The sequence below is a fragment of the Impatiens glandulifera genome, chromosome 9 (genome assembly GCF_907164915.1).
Source record: "Impatiens glandulifera chromosome 9, dImpGla2.1, whole genome shotgun sequence".
Classification (NCBI taxonomy): Eukaryota; Viridiplantae; Streptophyta; class Magnoliopsida; order Ericales; family Balsaminaceae; genus Impatiens; species Impatiens glandulifera.
Window position 1 is genome coordinate 34632117 of NC_061870.1, and position 18568 is coordinate 34650684.

The 18568-nt window shown below is 32.3% G+C and overlaps 5 protein-coding genes across 5 annotated transcripts; 3 read left to right on the forward strand and 2 right to left on the reverse strand.

The window, feature by feature from the left end:
• Nucleotides 1–93: 93 nt before the first annotated feature.
• Nucleotides 94–2034, forward strand: LOC124915477 (mitochondrial outer membrane protein porin of 36 kDa-like). Its single transcript, XM_047456197.1, has 5 exons — nt 94–430; nt 503–589; nt 660–721; nt 859–1070; nt 1152–2034. Exons 1-5 carry the CDS (start codon nt 382–384, stop codon nt 1582–1584), a joined length of 843 nt encoding a protein of 280 aa, XP_047312153.1. The 5' UTR covers nt 94–381; the 3' UTR covers nt 1585–2034.
• A 682-nt stretch (nt 2035–2716) lies between these two features.
• On the forward strand, nt 2717–4665 carry LOC124916317 (protein NRT1/ PTR FAMILY 2.8-like). The gene is made up of 3 exons (XM_047457041.1): nt 2717–2850; nt 2937–3154; nt 3223–4665. Exons 1-3 carry the CDS (start codon nt 2745–2747, stop codon nt 4663–4665), a joined length of 1767 nt encoding a protein of 588 aa, XP_047312997.1. The 5' UTR covers nt 2717–2744.
• A 222-nt stretch (nt 4666–4887) lies between these two features.
• LOC124914273 (dnaJ homolog subfamily B member 1-like) lies at nt 4888–6562 on the reverse strand. The gene is made up of 2 exons (XM_047454782.1): nt 5803–6562; nt 4888–5615 (listed from the first exon to the last, which is right to left on the reverse strand). Exons 1-2 carry the CDS (start codon nt 6390–6392, stop codon nt 5165–5167), a joined length of 1041 nt encoding a protein of 346 aa, XP_047310738.1. The 5' UTR covers nt 6393–6562; the 3' UTR covers nt 4888–5164.
• Nucleotides 6563–8475: 1913 nt separating this feature from the next.
• Nucleotides 8476–11289, forward strand: LOC124914604 (HIPL1 protein-like). The gene is made up of 7 exons (XM_047455192.1): nt 8476–8697; nt 8770–8927; nt 9016–9795; nt 9863–10088; nt 10172–10350; nt 10429–10670; nt 10756–11289. The coding sequence occupies exons 1-7, from the start codon at nt 8604–8606 to the stop codon at nt 11162–11164; spliced, it is 2088 nt and encodes a 695-aa protein (XP_047311148.1). The 5' UTR covers nt 8476–8603; the 3' UTR covers nt 11165–11289.
• Nucleotides 11290–14068: 2779 nt separating this feature from the next.
• Nucleotides 14069–15588, reverse strand: LOC124916798 (transcription factor MYB1R1-like). The gene is made up of 3 exons (XM_047457565.1): nt 15226–15588; nt 14835–15043; nt 14069–14620 (listed from the first exon to the last, which is right to left on the reverse strand). Exons 1-3 carry the CDS (start codon nt 15491–15493, stop codon nt 14246–14248), a joined length of 852 nt encoding a protein of 283 aa, XP_047313521.1. The 5' UTR covers nt 15494–15588; the 3' UTR covers nt 14069–14245.
• Nucleotides 15589–18568: the final 2980 nt, after the last annotated feature.

The following is an 18568-nucleotide window of genomic DNA, read 5'->3' on the forward strand; positions in this document are numbered from 1 at the left end:
TAGTAATCAAATTAAGAATGTAAAGAATTCTATCTAACCCCACAAAGAATGGATTGTAATTATTAATAATCAAATAAGCTTGTAAAAGAAACACAAAACCCCCATGTGCATCAATAATGAATTCATGTGTATTGACAAAATCGTCCTTTCTTTCTAAAGAAGATACAAGTCTAAAAGAATGAAGATGAACCTTCATTGAATGTCTATTTGCAAGGGAAATTTCCCCATTTTAAAATCCATCCGTTAAGAGGGAAGAAGGGGAGAGGACTCAATAAATCTCTCTTCATTAACTTCCCTTCCCCTTTAGAAAACAAATTAAGACATATAGTTTCAATTAGTAAAGAGGTTTCCTTCCTCTTTTGAGACTGTGAAAATAATAAGATGAGTGCAGGTCCAGGTATCTACAATGACATAGGCAAGAGAGCTAGAGGTATATCCCCATTCTCAACTTACTATTGGTTTTATTTCATAACCTCTAATTTTTTGTTTTTTTTATCTGTAGAGGTTCTTCATCAATGTTACCCTCCAAATCCACCTAATTCCAATTCCACCCAGACGTTTGACATGACTCTAGACAGCCGATGCCAAAGTAAGTTTTTGTTATCTCTACTAATTTTCCAAACTATAATAAAACATTAAAATTGTCAATGTTGTTGCAGTTAATGGGATTGTGCCTGGACTTAGAGTGTTTTCTGGGTTAAGGCTTCCTCTAGAGGGCAAGGTGAAGACTAATTAGTAACATTACTCTCACTTCTCACATGCAATATAATAAGAATAAGAATAAGAATGATTCAACAATTAATATGATTATGATGATGATGATGATGATAATAATAATAATAATAATGATAATGATAGGTAGAAATGAGGTACCTTCACGAGTATGGCGGGATAACAGCAGGCATGAGTTTGGCAACGGATCAACCTGTCATAAATGCTTCAGCTGTAACAGGGACTGGTAATTTCTCAATTGGAGGTGATCTCGCCTTTGATAGCTCAACTGGGATGTTTGATGAGTACAATGCTGCTCTTAGCTTCAGCACTCGTACTTTCATGGCTTCCTTGGCCTTGTAAGTTTACATATATATGACTGGTCTGATGCTGTTACAAATTCAACAAACAAAATAAGTGTGTTGTTGTTGTTGTTACAGGAATGACAAGGCTGATGCTGTAAGAGCCTCTTGTTACTGGTCAGGAATACCTAAAACGGCAGTTGCAGCAGAGGTGAACCACAGGATGTATGACAACGAAACTGGATTCACTTTAGGTACACAACACTTACTATTTGGAGGGACAACTGTGAAGACAAGGGCTAGCAGTAATGGGAGGATCGCTGCACTTGTGGAGCAGCAGCTGTTGCCATGGTTCTATCTTAGCCTAACTGGGGATGCCAATGCAAGGGATGTGTCGAATAGTGCCTGCATAGGGGTATCTGCACTATTAATGTCCTCAATCACTAACGAAGAAAGGAAGAGGCTTTCCAGTCTCAGAAATGATCCCATTGGAGCCGACTTGTCCTTCAGATTCTCCATATACCACACACAGCCTGCACAACACGTTCGTGCTAAACTTAAAACTAACTGATAATAATATTAAGTCTGAGACTCAAAGGAGACATTATAAGTATTTTTTGTGGCCGGAATGTTAAATCAGAACAAAAGTTGCAGCATTGCTATCGATGCTGCATATGTTATGGCCTTTCTTTCTTGCCAGTCCCAAATGTTACAACAGACTCATCATTCCAACCTATCTAGAAATTCTTGAAACTGCAAGCTGCTCATTGTAATAAAAGCATAAAGATAGTACTGTCTAGAGAGGTAGCATCTATAATTAATGGATCTCCTCCTGCTCCTCAATGTTTTCATTCTCAAGATTTTGTTGTTACATCGCTTTATTTCATATAATACAATTGTTTGCATTAGACAAATTTATTTATTTATTACAGCTAGAGCAATGTTTCAGCAATATTACAATGTGATCATGATGAGAATCTCAATGTACAGGGAAAAGAAACATTATATGTTATGATGAATTAGATTTGTTCAAACAGGGGTTCATCAATGGTTGAGTGAAGCAGATAGTATGTTTGGGGCTGTAATGAAATACATATATAATTAGTGTTCCAAACTAATATCATTCCTACTCAATCTTAACCAAATAATTATGTTTTTTTTTGGGAGCAGTAGATTGTAGAATAGAAATATATAAGTTATTATAATTGTAAGAGACTAAAAATATCTTAACCAATTAAAAAATACTTTTAGATATCAAACACTAAAAAAATCAAACTAATCATCTAATATTATAAAAAAAAAATGAATTGGTAATTTGTATACAGGTGGCTGGATTGAGATAGTGCCCAAACTTGTAGGATCGAAGTAACCAACTAATAATATTATTTAAAGGAAAGGTAAGTCATATGTAGATGTGGTTTAATGTTTCAGATAAACTGGAAATTGATCTAATAATATTCAACACAAGGCTGACCAAGAAAAACAAAAACACATATGAATCAATAAACTGTCCGAATTCCATGGAATGGCTAATTCAAGGTAAGGCAGTTAGTTAGTATTCCAGGTATTTCTGTTTTCAGTCTCTCTTTCTCTCTCTTTCATCTTCCTCTCTCTCTCTGTCTCTCTTCCTTCTTGCTCTTCACAATTTCTGTGTTTTGCTTGCTTGGTAAGAGAGGAGAGGAGAGGAGAGGGGAGGGGAGGAGAAAAGAGAAGAGAGAAGAAAGAAGGTGCATGGGCGAAGAGAGGAGAAGAAGAAGGAATTCTTCTTCAGATGGAGATGGAGGAGAGATTTCAGAGAGGAAGCCAGGAGGATGGAGAGCCATTGCATATATTTTGGGTAAAGAATATTTTGAATTTCTCTAAAGATATGCATTGAAAAAATTGTATATAAATTAATAAATCTGTGATGATTCATTCATTCAGGGAATGAATCATTTGAGAAGCTAGCATCTATGAGCTTGATTGCCAACATAACATTCTACCTTAGATCAAAATACAATATGGATGGAATTGAGCTGGTTAATGTTGTCAGCATTTGGTCTGGTTCATCAAATTTCACCACTTTGGCTGGTGCTTTCATCTCAGATGCTTATCTGGGAAGATTTCTAACCCTCCTATTTGGTTCAATCGCCTCCATGTTGGTAAGTAATACACATTATATAATCCACCATTGCATAAAAACTAACTAATAATTAATATTAATCAACAGGGAATGGGAGTGATGACATTAACAGCAGGCATACCTCGTCTTAGACCTCCACCTTGCATTGACGTCTTAAATTGTCCGACGGCTCAACCATGGCAGCTTGGATTCCTCTTCTCTGCTTTGGCCCTGCTAGCAATTGGCTCGGGAGGCATTAGACCTTGTAATATCGCCTTTGGTGCAGATCAGTTCGATACAAACACGGCCAAAGGAAGGTCTCAACTCAAGAGCTTCTTCAACTGGTGGTATTTCTCCTTCACAGTAGCCCTCCTTATAGCACTCTCCATTGTTGTCTACATCCAAACAAACGTCAGCTGGCTTCTTGGATTCGCAATCCCAACCGGTTGCTTCTTCGTTTCGATAATCATCTTCTTGCTTGGCAGAAATGTTTATGTCTATAGGGAGCCTCAAGGAAGTGTGTTTCTGGATATTGTTAAGGTCATCAATGCAGCCTTCAGGAAGAGGAAGATAGACTTAGGGCTATTGCCTGATCTCTATGATCCAGAGCTTATGGAGTCAGAAAGAAGATATAATGACATTCCGAGAACCTCTAGGTTTAAATTCATCGAGAAAGCAGCCATTATTGTTGATAGAAGTGAGATTGATGAGTTTGGCATTTCAACAAACAGTTGGCGGCTATGCAGTATCCAGCAAGTTGAGAGACTGAAATGCTTGGTGGGAATAATCCCCGTGTGGTTCACCGGAATCGCCTGTTTCATATCCATGGATCAAATGAACATACTAGGAGTATTGCAGGCAATTCAAACAACCACAAAAATCAAGCAGTTTCAAATCCCACCTTCATGGATCGGGCTAACTTCCATGATCGCTCTTGCTCTTTGGGTGTTCATCTACGAATGCGTAATAGTGCCGGTTCTCAAAAAAACAACGAATAAAGATGACGTGAGACTAACTACAAAAACGAAGATCCAAGTAGGCATCGTGATGTCAATCCTGTGCATGTTAGTCGCCGGAATCCTGGAACGGATACGTCGGCAATCGGCCATTGACAATGGTACCTTCGCATCACCAATTAGCGTAGCCATCCTGTTGCCGCAATTCATCCTGTCAGGTCTGACAGAAGCATTTGCAGCCGTTGCTATAATGGAATTCCTCAATAACCAATTCCCGGAGAGCATGAGAAGCGTGGGTGGATCTCTATTCTTCCTTAGCCTTTCAGCCTCCAGTTATTTAAACTCGATTCTTGTAAACGTGGTTTACACAATAACGAAAAGAAACGGGAAATCACCATGGCTGGGTGGTCGCGACCTCAATGCTGACAGACTTGAATACTTCTACTTCATGATCGCCGCCATAGGAGTCGCAAACTTGTTTTACTTCAATTTCTTCTCATGCCATTACATTTTCTCCGATTTGGTTAGAACAGATGAATCGGAGGAGGAATTAGACAACATTTCTTCTTCAGATAGGAGAACGAACAACAGTTAAAAAAGAGAGCGGGAAAGAAATATGTGAAAATGTTCCATTATTTCATTTCAATTTGCATGCATAATTTGTGTTTTTGGATAGGTTTTAATCATTTTTTTTTACAAACTTTGAAAAAAAAATGAAAAGGTCTGTATCATCATATATATTGTATATGCAGGGCAAATATATATTTATAAAATTCCACATCTTCAATTTCTCTTATATTATATAGAAAATACAATAAGAATAAGAATACCCAAAAATCTATTATAAAGTCTTGAGAGAATCACATAACAATAGATATATTAAACCCACAAAAATAAATACTTGTAAAGAATGAACTACTATTCTTCTTCTTCTTCTTAGTAGTAAAGAATCTCCTAACTTATCATCAAAAATGAAAAGAAAAGAAAAGTATATGAACCCTTAATCTCCATTTGATGTTTTACCCACAGCTATGATCTTGAATAGCAGATCTAGTAGCAGCAATTCAGGGATATTTACAAGAAAATTAGCGTCGTCAAGATGAGGAGGCTCCGCCCAGGGCTCTCCTAAGCTCGATTTTCTGTTCCGCTGTAAGTCTTGATGGGTAAATGACATTGAACTTGATCCTTAAATTGCCTTTGTTCCTAGGTTCTTTAGAGATTGGCATTCCTTCGTTTGGAACAATCAGCTCATACCCGGGTTTTATTATGATGGTTACTGGGATCATAACATTCCTTCCATCTAGAGTTGTGAGCTCGATTGTTTTTCCAGTGAGGGCCTCCAAAAGGGTAATATCTTGTTCAATAATCAGATCATTACCATCCCTGCTGTAAACTGAATGAGGTTTCTCATCTACAACAAATACAAGATCTGCTGGAATAATGCCTGGATCCAGATTGCCCTTTTCAGGAAATGTTATCTTCGTGCCTTTCTTCCATCCAGGCTTTATCTCAATGGTTAATATCTCATCCAAATCCCGAGCAATACTGTGTATCATCATGTATATCATAGGATCAAGATCAACAAACAGACAGACAGACAGACAGTTTTGACATAGAAACCAAAATGGACTGTCTTTCTGTCTGTCATGTCTGTCTGTCTAGGGCATACAAATTCATTCTTATGGGAATCCAAAATTAAAATGAAAACAAAAAAATTACCCAATTGACGTACCCGGATGAATCTGTAATCTTCCTAGCGATTTTCATCTTCTTCTTTGCACCTTTATAAAGGTCCTCCAAACTGCAGGGAAGGGTGTTTTCCACAGGAGCAGCTTTCCTCGGTGTAGCCGAGGAGGAAGAGTTACCGTAATCTCCTACTCCGGTGGTGGTTGTTCTGGAGAAACCGTCTTTAAAAGTCCTAGACCTGCTGGGAGCGGTGTTGGAGGCGGGGGGGACAGAATCGGAAAAGACCTCGTTATAAATATCAGCTGCATCCCTCGGATTAAAACGAAAGTTAGGGTTAGGGTGCTGGTTATGGTGGTAGTAATGAGAAGGGGCGCCGCGAGAAGAGGAAGGCGGCGGAGGGACCTGGCCGGATTTGAGAGCTTCCTCGCCGTAGAGATCGTAGATCTGACGCTTCTGTGAGTCGGTGAGGACATCGTAGGCCTCGGAGATCTGCTTGAACTTTGCTTCAGCCTCACGCTTGTTTTTAGGGTTTTTGTCGGGATGCCATATCATAGCCAATCGACGGTATGCTTTCTTGAGGTCTTCGTTTGTAGCATTCCGATTGACTTTCAATATATTGTAGTAATCGACTCCCATTCTCTTCTTCTTCTTAGGGTCTGTGTTTTGAGAAGAGGAAGAGATATATATGTATATTATTATGGAGAAAGAAAGAGTAGATTTGTCGAGAAAATGGAATGAATGGCGCCAGATGGGCCCACACTGTCAATCGACGGTTACGCAAGAATCCCTTCACCTTCATTCCTATTCTCTCTCTCTCTCTAATACAGAATAGAGAAGAGGTGTTTGCCTTTCCCATTTGCAGAAGACGTGTTGACGTGCTAATTAATTGAAATAAATTAACAAATCCCTTAATAATTAAGGTACAATTAAATAAATATCAAATTACTACACATCTTTAAATGCCATATTACTTATAACCTTGTTATTTACCTTATTTAAAATTACTAAACAACAATGAAGGGATTGGGGCTTTCCTTCTCATGAGCACATTTATCATTTTTTATATATTATTGTTTTTTTATATTTTATAATGTATATATATATATATATTATAATATATTAAATGAATATATTGATAATGATATATTTTATTATAAATTTGGGTAAAATCGGTGTGATTTGGATTCTTTGTTACTTTGTTAAAGAGTTTTTCATTTTCTCCTTACATAGAGGAGCAAACAATCATTAAAAAAAATAATCAATTACTGTTTTGCCCTCTCAATTATCGATCCAACTTGAAAAAAATCAATTAACGAAACAATTCAAATAGAAACGGATTATAATTGTCATATAAACTTATAGTATAGTTTTTTAATTTTTAAAATTTATAATTTAAAAAACATAAAATATTTCTTTAGGTATAGGAATTAAGCCCAGCCCACAGCTTAACTGAAATGAGTCCCCAAGGCCCAAGCTATAATAGAGATACGTTTGGTTTCAAATCAAACAAAAACAAAATATGAGTATTTCAGTTCTGTTTTTATTTATCCAACACTTAAAATACTATGTCACTCTCTCAAAGGTTGTTGATGTTGAAGCAATTATGGAAATAATCCATCTAGATGTTCTTTTTAAAGATGGAGTTCCTTCACTGGAAAATTTATTATTGATAGTTGTATAAATAAAATCAAACATAAATCAACATTTAGCAAATAAAATGAATAATTAAAAAAATGATAAATTAAAACGATTAAATGTATCAAACTTATGTAGTATTAAAAGTTCAAATAAATTAAATTATCAAACTTATGAGTTTTAGAGAATAAACTAACTTTTATACATAAACAAAATTATCCAAATTTCTTTTGTTATTTAAATAATTTTTCCTTTTTCACCATTAATTTTAGTTAATGATACTTAATATATAATTTCAGTCCGTATTTCAACTAGCATAAGAGATGGTAGTAATTTACCTACTCAATTTATAATACATAAAGTATGTCTCACGAAAATTGTTGTCACCATGGTAGAAATTAACCCAATATTGACACACGTTGTTTTTTTCTACAAAGTAAATATTTTTATATATATATTAAATTTTAATTAGTGCCCTCAGACAATGAGACATGCCACCCATGACCTCACCTACAATATTAAAACCCAGCCTGTGTTTCTTCTTTCATTTAATTTTTAATTTCTCCAAAGAAAATAAACACAGATCTTCTCAACTACCCATCCATCTGTTCCTCATAATTATTTTTGGTCAATAAAATGGAAAAAATTAATATTTATTTATTCATTCATTTGTTTGTAAGAGTCAAAGCATCATTATTCATTATTATCATAAATAAATAAATATATAATATTTTTTATTTTAACCAATAGATAGCAATACCCTACATCTTTAGAAATAAAATTGATTTTGAATAAAGTTTATAATTATTATTTTTACTCCAACTTATAACGTTTCATTTTAGAATCAAAACCCATAAACATTAGTATCTTAAAAACTATTGTAAATATGAAAATTTAGTTTACTTATTATCAAATATATTTAGTAAATTTAGAAAATATAATTATGATGAAATAACTGAAACCTGTAAAGCACTTTCATATTCATGTTCTTCCTCCAGGACACCATCTCAATCAAGAACGTAGAAAGGTCAAACCTTTATAACAGTAGAGAGAGAAAAAGAGCTGAAATGGGGATAACAAAAGAAAATACTTTCTTGTATAAAATAAAACATGTCGATTATCTTGTCTCATTAGTCAATCTGGTCCTTGGTCTTCTTCTTCTTCATGTAGTAGAGAGAGAGAAGAGATCGGAAACCATCTCCGGTGAACCAAATGGCCAGTACTTGTCATTTCGCAGTGTTATCCAGTTTCCTGTTCTTCTTACTTGTTTCTCCTTCGTTCTCCCTTCCTCTATGTACAGATTCAAGTAAGTTTTCTTCATTCTTAAATTATGAATCATGAGATTGGTTAAAAAAACATGTTTTTCTTCTCCTTGAAGCTGCTCCTTTTACGCCGAATGTTTCTCTAACATTCTGTCCCTACAATGGCACCAACTGTTGTGACGGCGCTGATGATTTACTCTTGAAGAACCAATTCGAATCAATGAACATCTCCGATCCCGCCTGCGCTTCTCTCCTTAAATCATCGATATGTTCTGTAAGATGATTAAGATACCCTGTTTTTTGTTTTTCAAATTCATACCCAAAAAGGAAATCTTTATATGACTTTAACTTGTATTATTCAGAAATGCGATCCGTTTTCAGCAGAGCTGTTCAGAGTGAAATCTAACCCGCGAATGGTTCCTGTACTTTGTAACTCTACAGTAGGAAACAGCGACTTTTGCACACAAATATGGAACACATGTCAAAATGTTTCAATTATGAATTCACCCTTTGCGGCAATAATTAAAGGTCAAGGCGGACAACCATCTGGTTCAAATTTCACAAAACTGACTGATTTCTGGCAATCTAAAACTGATTTCTGTTCTGTATACGGTGGAGAGAATGAAGAAGGGGGTGTGTGTTTTAATGGAGGACCTGTCGTTTTAACCAACAAAACAGAAGCATCTTCGATTCCAGTTAGTGGTTTGTGTTTGGAGAAAATAGGAAATGGTTCTTATCTCGATATGGCGGCTCATCCAGATGGATCTGGTCGGGCTTTCTTTTCAAATCAACAGGGGAGGATTTGGTTAGCGACGATTCCTAAACAAGGATCGGGAGGAACGCTTACTCTTGATGAATCAAGTCCGTTTCTTGATTTAACAGATGAGGTTCACTTTGATACTCAGTTTGGAATGATGGGTATTGCATTTCATCCAAACTTTACTAAGAATGGACGTTTCTTCGCTTCTTTCAATTGTGATAAATCTGATTGGCCTGGATGCGGTGGAAGGTGTTCTTGTAATTCTGACGTGAATTGTGATCCTACTAAACTTCCAAGTGACAGCGGTGCTCTTCCTTGTCAATATCAAACCGTAATTGCAGAATTCGCTGTTGATGGCTCGTCTGCCGATCAGCCTGCTAAGGTGAACCAAGAAACAGAGAAAAAGATTCAATTTTTTTAAACTAAAATCTTGAATCTATCTATTTCAGGCAACGAAAGCTAGCCCATCTGAAGTTCGAAGGATATTTACAATGGGTCTTCCGTTTACGTCTCACCATGGAGGACAGATTCTTTTTGGACCGGCTGATGGTTATTTGTATTTGATGATGGGAGATGGTGGAGGCCCTTCGGGAACTAGTGACCCTTATAACTTTTCTCAGAATAAGAAATCTTTGCTTGGAAAGATTATCAGGCTTGATGTTGACAACATCCCGAGTTTGTTCCTTTTCCTAGTATTCTAGTAGCATGTGCTGATTTTCAGTTTTTATTAAAGTCTTCTGTCTTTTGTACTGTTCCAGGTGGGGCGGAAATCAGCAAGCTTGGCCTTTGGGGAAATTACTCAATTCCTAGTGACAATCCTTATAAGGAAGACAATGATTTGCAGCCTGAAATATGGGCTTTGGGCATGAGAAATCCATGGAGATGCAGTTTCGATTCGGAAAGGCCTTCTTACTTCATGTGTGCAGACGTCGGGCAGGTTTTAGTAACTTCTTTTTTCTTTTGTTTGTCACAATTATTCTTATCTGGTGTTGAGATTGAGATGAAATGGTCGTAGGATACGTATGAAGAAGTGGATATCATAACCAAGGGCGGGAATTATGGATGGCGCGTTTACGAGGGTCCTTCTCTATACAATGCCCCTTCCTCCCCCGGTGGGAATACTTCTGCAGCTTCGATAAAACCTATATTTCCAGTGATGGGTTATCGACATAGCGATGTGAGTTCAAAAGTGGGATCTGCTTCCATCACTGGTGGTTTTTTCTACCGTTCCACAACCGATCCCTGCATGACTGGAAGGTGAACCAATTTTAAACAAAATGCATGGTCATTTATGTTTCTTTATATGGATCTGAATCTGAATCTATACTACTTATAACAACAGGTACTTGTACACGGATCTGTATGCTGGAGCCATGTGGGCTGGGGTGGAGACCCCTGAAAACAGTGGCAACTTTAATACCAGCAAGATTACGTTTAGTTGCGCCCCGAATTCTCCCATTGCTTGTGATTCCAGGCCCGGGAATTCGCTACCATCACTTGGTTACATTTTCTCTTTCGGGCAAGATAATGACAAGGATATATACTTACTGACCAGCAGCGGCGTTTATAGAGTGGTTCCGCCAAGTCGTTGTAACTATACTTGCGCGAAAGAGAACGTTACCAATACCGGGAGCCCGGGTCCGACGACGTCTTCCCCGAAATCTCAGGCGTTTGGGCTAAGACGGTTGTCGATTAAGAACTTGGCAATTTTATGTTGTGGTCTTGTATTGTTCTTGATGGGTATACTTTAGTTTGTTGTTTCTAACTTTATACAGATATGAGACTCTATTGTTGGAATTTGTTCTACTTTTTTACAATGTCATTTTTGTGAATTATGATAAATAAATTGAGGTATTTGGGGCTCTTTTTATTGAAATATATGAAATTTAAACTTTGAATAATATTTTTTTTATTTTTTCATATTTTAAAATTATGTTCTCTCTATTTAAATATTTTTTATGGTCTCTCTTACTAGTTTTTGTATTGTAACTATTTTAACATTGTAATAATGCAGATTAAAAAAAAAAAAAAATTTTATATGATATATTTTTTATTTTATATAATCTAATATAGTACAGTGATTTTTTACTTATTTTTTCAAATTCACAAGATTAGAATCACTATGCATATGAGAACCAAATCCTTAGGTGTTGCTCTTCAATGATAGAGAAATATCTATATAAATTATGAATTTGACAATAAAATAACTAAATTGAAAAAAAACAAAACCAAAAGAAAACAAAAAAGTATCATTTTTTATGATGTATTAATATAATATTATTTCAACCATATGATTTAAAATCATGTTCATAAGGTTAATTTAAACTTATACTAAATAAGTTAATACCACTATTAATTTTTATGTATTTTGGTTCCTTATATTTTTTTACACTAATAGATATAATTAATTATTTAATGAATAATTGACTAGTCCAACCTTTAACAGAATAATTGTTTGATTGTAGCCTGTAGGTTGTAGGTCAAGTTTAAAAGAAAATTAAAAAAAATGAACTATACACTATATTAGAGAGCTGAGTACGGGTTAGTTTAATTAAAAAATAGGACAGAAATAATAGCTGACAATTAAATTAAAGTAGAAAAGCAAAATTAATATTTTAAATTTTAAGTTAGTGAATCATGTTTTTTTTTTAAAGAAGTTATTAGTTTAACAACGAAAATTAAACATTTTCAAAAAAACATTTAAAAATTAGATAAAAGTTCCATAAAGAAATAACCATCTCTTATTTTGAAGTGTTTTAAGTGTTTCGTTGTCAAATTGTTTTAGTAATTATGAAATTATTATTTGAGATACTTTAATTTTTTAATATTATAAATATACTAATTTTTTCTATGCTAAGATAAAAAATTATACCTTCTATCCTTATTAAAAAAAATGTATATTAAGTTTTAATTGAGTTTTTTAAACACAAATTTTCACGAAAAAATCAATATTTTAAGTTTAATAATTACTAAAAAATTTTTTTATTGAAATTTAACATTTAAGTTGAGGTACAGAATATATAATTAGTTTATTTTGTTTGGACAAAATAAAAAGGACCCATATACACCTTTATTTGTGAGGTGAAGGTGTGATCTCACCCAACTAAATATTTAAAGATATATACTATTTAAATTGGTTTTAAATAGTATGAAATGAAATCTTGTTTTCATTTGCTTAGAAGGGTCTATCTGTTATTAATTTTTTATTCTTAGCAAAAGAAAAATAAAAAAATATTTATTCATCCATGTTTTAAATTAATATTTATTATTTAAACTACAAATATTTTAAATCACATAAATAAGTTTGTACCTAAAATATATATTTATATAGAAAATAAGCAAGTTTCAAGTTAATTTTTAAGAAATATAGACACCATCTTTTGTATTTTGTATGCAATTTGGATTTTGAATTATTTATTAAATAAACAATTACTAGAATAATTCAAGTATCAAAAATCTTGTCTAAGAGGTAAAATATCTCATATTTATATTTGATTCTAACTAAATTTAAAACAAAAACAATAAATTTATATATATAACATAGTTACATTTAAATAAGAAATGAGATCAAACAAATTATTAAAATAATTTCACCTAAGTTGACTTATGGATTGAGTGTGATATTGAATAAGTTAAAGGGTTTATAAATTTAGTGGGACTTTGATTGATTGGTCATATTATCTAGAATAGTAGTGGAATGTGTTGGATTGTAATAATAATATTAGTGGGACAAATCGAATCTATATGCCACTAGACCTTATTAATTCCCTTTCTTATTAATAATCCATTTTTGTGGGTTATATATTTGCATCAAATCAACCCTTATTTGAAGAGTCTATTACCTACCTAAGTAACCTAACCTAACATACACCTTTTTTTTATATTTTTTTAGCTTAAGAAATTAACACGAACTAACAATCGATCTAAAATAATTGATTAAATCTTTCTTAAGAGTGAATCTACCAAACATATTTTAATCAATCTATCCAAAATTTCTCGTCAAGCTCTATATGAATCATAATTAAAATGTAGAAATGATTATGAATATGCTAGACTATCTTTGTGTGACCCATCTAGTTCTAATATTGATTATGCCATTTTACCAAAAATGTTGAGTCAAAGCAACAAAAAGAAATATCAAATACTACCCCCACTTAAGATAATGATATATATAAGTGATGTAAGTGAATCAATAATGATCACAAAATATTAATTTGAATGACAAATCTAAGAAGATTAAGTGGGGTAAAACTATATAATGATAATAAGATAACAAAAATGCTGTCAAATCATGCTAATAAAATAATAAAGCTAAAAACAAATATATATGTGTCCAGCAAATGAAAGCGCATCATGTACCCTTTTTTAATAGCCAATCAAAAGCTTTTGACAACATATGACATTGGATGGAGCACCACCACTAACATCATAAAATGGATCTCCATCACAGAACAACCATTTTCTTTCTTTTTCAAATAAAAATACCCACTTGATCTTTTCTTCTTTACAAAGAAATGGGATTATTTGAAAATTATTCAAATTATTCAAATAGCCCAAATCCATTAAGGCAACCAAGGGGGAATCAGATCAAGAACAAACAGGATTGTACTATTCATATTATTTAATAACATATTAAGGCAGGCAGACAGACAGACTAAATAAAAACCAGGAGGAATCTTATCGATATCTTATGCAAATAAAAGAAACAAGAAGAAGCAAATGCAAGTTGTTTTTGTCTGTACAATACACAAATCACAAAGGATTAGTTTTTAGTCAAACTAATTACTTTTACTTTATATAATAATTGCAACCCTTTTATTTTTTTTTATGTCTCAGGCAACACTGATTATGCTTTCACCATTGTTGAGGTTACAATACCTTGGCAAGTGATTCTGGCTGGAGGAAAGTGACAGATCCAGAGATAGAGGATGATGATGATGATGATTGGTGGTCATTGAGTTCAAATCTGATGTTCTTGATGTAAAGGGGGTTGGTAGGACATGATGATGAACTCTTGATGATTCATTCTTAACATGATCAATTTGTTCCAAAGCCAGTGTTGGGATAGAATTCTCAATCTGCACGGGAACAGAAACAGGAATTGATAGCATTTGAGATCCAATTACAACAGGGACTGGGACTGGGGCTTCCTTTGGAGATTGAAGAAACTCATTTGTGTTTTCTTCTTCCATTGAGATTGCAGCAACCTAACCGCCAATACAAAAACAAGTGAAGAAGACGAGAGATTATAAGCAATTTCATCATAATTGTAATTGTAAATCTACACTAAATAGAGCCTGAATGAGATGTTTTAGATTGAAATCATGGAATCAAATATATATATATATATATATATATATCAAACAGAGCGATTTATATCATCTATCTATCTATCTATGTATGTATGTGTGATGAACTTACAGATTCAGCAGTTATGTCGAATAGGCTAGATCGTCTTCTTCGTTTGCTGAGGTTGCTACGGCGGAGGAAATATTTCTGTGCATGGCTGGCAACTTGAGTAGGCGTTCTAGTCTTGACAAAGTTCCTTGAAATTCCTCTCCAGTCTCCCTTTCCTACTTTTTGCAATCCAAGCAGGAAAAGCTTGTGTTCATCCTCTGTCCATGGAATTCCTGATCAATTTCCAGAGATCAACAACAATTAATTCCACAGTTCCTCACAGCTATGTATGCGCATCAATCAAATGATATTTATGTTAAGTCTGTACGAACAATCCGATTGAATGAATAACAGATGGATAGTACTAGGATATGATGAGATTAGTTGAATAAGATAATCGAAAAGAAGATCCGACCTCGTTTCCGCTCGCTGTTTCCCGGAGTCCGATGCTGAATGGCGTCATCGGCTGAGGTGTAGCCTACAGCGGCAGAGATAGGAGGTGGTACTTGCTGCGGTAGTTCGTACTGAGATAAGTCATTTAAACTGACGCACTTTCTCATCGGATCTACTTTGACTCGAACTCCGAACAAAACAATCTCAGCTCCTCCGGCGACGGCGGCGGCGTGTCCATCGGAGGAATCGGAAGCACGTGAATGATTGCCGTCGGTACCGTGTGGCGACATGATTCTCCGGCAGAGGAATCTGCAGGTGTGTAGAAATGGAAATGGTAAGCCGTACGAAATGGAGAGAAGAAGAAGAAGAAAAGGGAAATTGACTCTATGAGTTCTATCTATTTTGTTCTGCCATTTATTTATCTACACCAGATAGTGTTTGTCTAAACGCGTGTAGACTAGCGCGTGTGGGAAGTGGTATTTTTGTAAATTAATTAATTAAATAACACGTGGCCTTTGGCAGACGGTTTATCCGAATCTCCGTTCCCAACTGATTTTAGTTGTCAAAGTTTATTCTCACCAAATTAATTTGTATATGTCATAATTTCATTTTCTATAGCAATCTTTATATTATATGATTTTCTTTTATTTATTAAAATTAGTCTAATGACCCAATTTGGATGAGAATTTCGTTTATTTTCTTTTAAATCTTATCCTGTAAGATTTTTAGAGTTTATTTATTTTATATTTAAAAATAAATAAATAAAATATTTATTTCATTAATTTAATTATATAATTTTAACAAATTTTTAATTATCAATTCTCTAAAATTCAATAATTAAATTAGTAATATTTATCATTTTTTTATAAATATCATGTAAATAATAAATTAAGAACATTTGAAATCGTTAAATCAAACCTCATCTTATATAACTTTAACAATAAACAAACCTCATCTTATATAACTTTAACAATAAAAATATCAATAAAAATATCATTAGGTGAATTTTATAAAAATATATCCGAATCTCAATTGACCTACAATACCAAAAAAAAATAAAAAAAAATCGTCCTTGATAATTCAACTAATTAAAAAAAAAATCCATAATTATTTTGCTAATTGATCAACAATAAACAAAGAACTGTCAAAAAAATAAAAAAAATTAAAAACTAAAAAATAAATAAATAAAAAATCAGTCAGCAAGACTAGTGGATAATTAAAATTAAGTCTAATTTAATATTTAATCACACAAGCAAAATATTAATACTAAAACTTAAATAAATAATACCTCACTATATAGATAAATAAATAAATAAATAAATAGACAAGTTGATGTAGGTGGACTGTTGTAGTTAGTTAGATAATGATTTTTTTTTTTTAATTTATTATTACAAACTTATATATCACTGTCTTGTTTTTTTTATCCAAATATTTCAATTTTTTATAAATTTAAATATAAAATAATATTATAGTAGTTTAATTAATTAAAAAATCAAATAACTTATTTTTCATTAATAATTTGTATTTTTTAAAATAACTTTAAACTCACACAAAATTGTAATATTATGTTTCTTCTTATTATAATAATAAGTATTTTTTATATTTAATTACTTTATAATGAAATACATCCCTACTTATTATAGACTATGACTGATCCTGTTAAGAACAAAAATTGACTTTTATTTGTAAACTGATTGAGTGCATTTATTTCTAAACTGATTTATCAAGTATAAAGACAAAATTATATTTATGTTATTGAAATTCAATTTATTTATCTTAACAAAAAATTTATTATAGTATTTAAATAATTACAAATAATTAAAACTAAACACTTTAAAGAAGTTTCATCCTACCTAAGAAAAAACTATTAAAACTTGATATGTAATTGTTTTTAATATTAAACTAAACTTCCAATAATTATATTAATGAGAGGGACATTAGACTATTCTTATTGAAAAAATCATATTAAAATAAGAAGTTATGGTAATAATTGGAGATGATATCCTTGATAAAGATTAGTTGAGATGTGTGAAAATTGATCTAAATAGATTGGTTTGAATTTATTTTTTTATAAATTTGTAATATTTAACCAAATATAACAAAAAAAAAAGAAAAAAGAAAAAGAGATGTCCCAATTAAAAATAAAGGCAAAAATAAATTGTTCTTCCAATGTGACATATACTAACAAGTCAAACATTTGTTTGATATCAAAGTCATAAGCATAACATTGTGAATGAAATGACTAAGCAAATTCATCACATTATAATAATAATAATAATTATTATTATTATTAGACAACTAATACAAATTTATTATTAATTTTTAAACATTAAAATATATAAAAAATTGGTAGCTATAAAATATACTTTTGGATTGTCTTAAAAGACCAGTCAAGTCCCTATGGATAACAATTACTTATTAAATCCTATTTTAAAAGCTACTTTTCACAATACATATCTTATTCATGCACTTGTTATGAAATTTTATATGATGCTTTTTTTCTAACTTATTTTATTTATATAATGTTAATTTACAGAAATTTTTAAGAGTTTTTTTTAATAATTTTTTAAAAAAGTATTAATATATAATAATAATATTTTACTTATTTTTTAAAATAGAAATATTTTATATTTTAATTAATAAAATAAATAATAAGATTAATGAAAAAATTAAAAAAATTTATATTTAATTATGATAAGATTAAAAAACACTCAAATAGCATAGGTAGGTTTTAGTAGGTTAAAATGATTTTGTTAATGTTTTTTTTGAAGCCTTTATATACTAAACTCTAGGATAAGTTTGAAAGTTGATTTTTTTTTCACTATTCTACCATATTAATAATATTTATAGCCTCATTGAGATTATGGGTTCGAATTTGTTAGACGATAAGTTTCGTTCTTCTAGTTAAATTGGTTGAGTGTGTTCGTGGAATATGTGTTTAACCCGCAAGAATTATCTAAAAAAAAATAAAATCAGTGTTGTCATAAAAAAAAATTACCAATAATATTCATGCTTGTTTCATTGTATTACAAAATCATGTTATGTGAAAAAAAATATCTCCATCCAAACATATTCCACAGCCTAGAAATGGTATTTAGCCCAAAAAAGAAAGTGAAAAAAGGGACCACGTTATAAATAATGACAAAGCCCGTGGGTATAACTGTAATTCGACCCTTATTTAATTTAATTTTAAAAAATATTTTTAATTATAGGGAAATTTGACGAAATGACATTATTTGATTTTTTACAAGCGCATAATGCGCTATGACATTTTTTTATTTATTTTTTGACGAAATTGTCCTTGTCGCGAGACGCAATCGAATACAATGCGAAAAGTCGACAATGCCGTGTGAAAAGTCGACAAT

Bases quoted from the DNA above. Each gene is read 5' to 3' on its own strand.
- LOC124916798 (XM_047457565.1), bottom strand. From the start codon at position 15,493: ATGTCGCCACACGGTACCGACGGCAATCATTCACGTGCTTCCGATTCC. The intron at 15,044-15,225 runs GTCGGATCTTCT...GAAATTGATCAG, and splicing joins AAACAGCGAGCGGAAACGAG to GAATTCCATGGACAGAGGAT. The intron at 14,621-14,834 runs GTAAGTTCATCA...ATTGGCGGTTAG, and splicing joins TCGACATAACTGCTGAATCT to GTTGCTGCAATCTCAATGGA.
- LOC124916317 (XM_047457041.1), top strand. From the start codon at position 2,745: ATGGGCGAAGAGAGGAGAAGAAGAAGGAATTCTTCTTCAGATGGAGAT. The intron at 2,851-2,936 runs GTAAAGAATATT...TCATTCATTCAG, and splicing joins AGCCATTGCATATATTTTGG to GGAATGAATCATTTGAGAAG. The intron at 3,155-3,222 runs GTAAGTAATACA...ATTAATCAACAG, and splicing joins GTTCAATCGCCTCCATGTTG to GGAATGGGAGTGATGACATT.
- LOC124914604 (XM_047455192.1), top strand. From the start codon at position 8,604: ATGGCCAGTACTTGTCATTTCGCAGTGTTATCCAGTTTCCTGTTCTTC. The intron at 8,928-9,015 runs GTAAGATGATTA...TGTATTATTCAG, and splicing joins TTAAATCATCGATATGTTCT to AAATGCGATCCGTTTTCAGC. The intron at 10,089-10,171 runs GTTTGTTCCTTT...GTACTGTTCCAG, and splicing joins TGATGTTGACAACATCCCGA to GTGGGGCGGAAATCAGCAAG.
- LOC124914273 (XM_047454782.1), bottom strand. From the start codon at position 6,392: ATGGGAGTCGATTACTACAATATATTGAAAGTCAATCGGAATGCTACA. The intron at 5,616-5,802 runs GTACGTCAATTG...GATGATACACAG, and splicing joins AAGATTACAGATTCATCCGG to TATTGCTCGGGATTTGGATG.
- LOC124915477 (XM_047456197.1), top strand. From the start codon at position 382: ATGAGTGCAGGTCCAGGTATCTACAATGACATAGGCAAGAGAGCTAGA. The intron at 590-659 runs GTAAGTTTTTGT...ATGTTGTTGCAG, and splicing joins TCTAGACAGCCGATGCCAAA to TTAATGGGATTGTGCCTGGA. The intron at 1,071-1,151 runs GTAAGTTTACAT...TTGTTGTTACAG, and splicing joins TTCATGGCTTCCTTGGCCTT to GAATGACAAGGCTGATGCTG.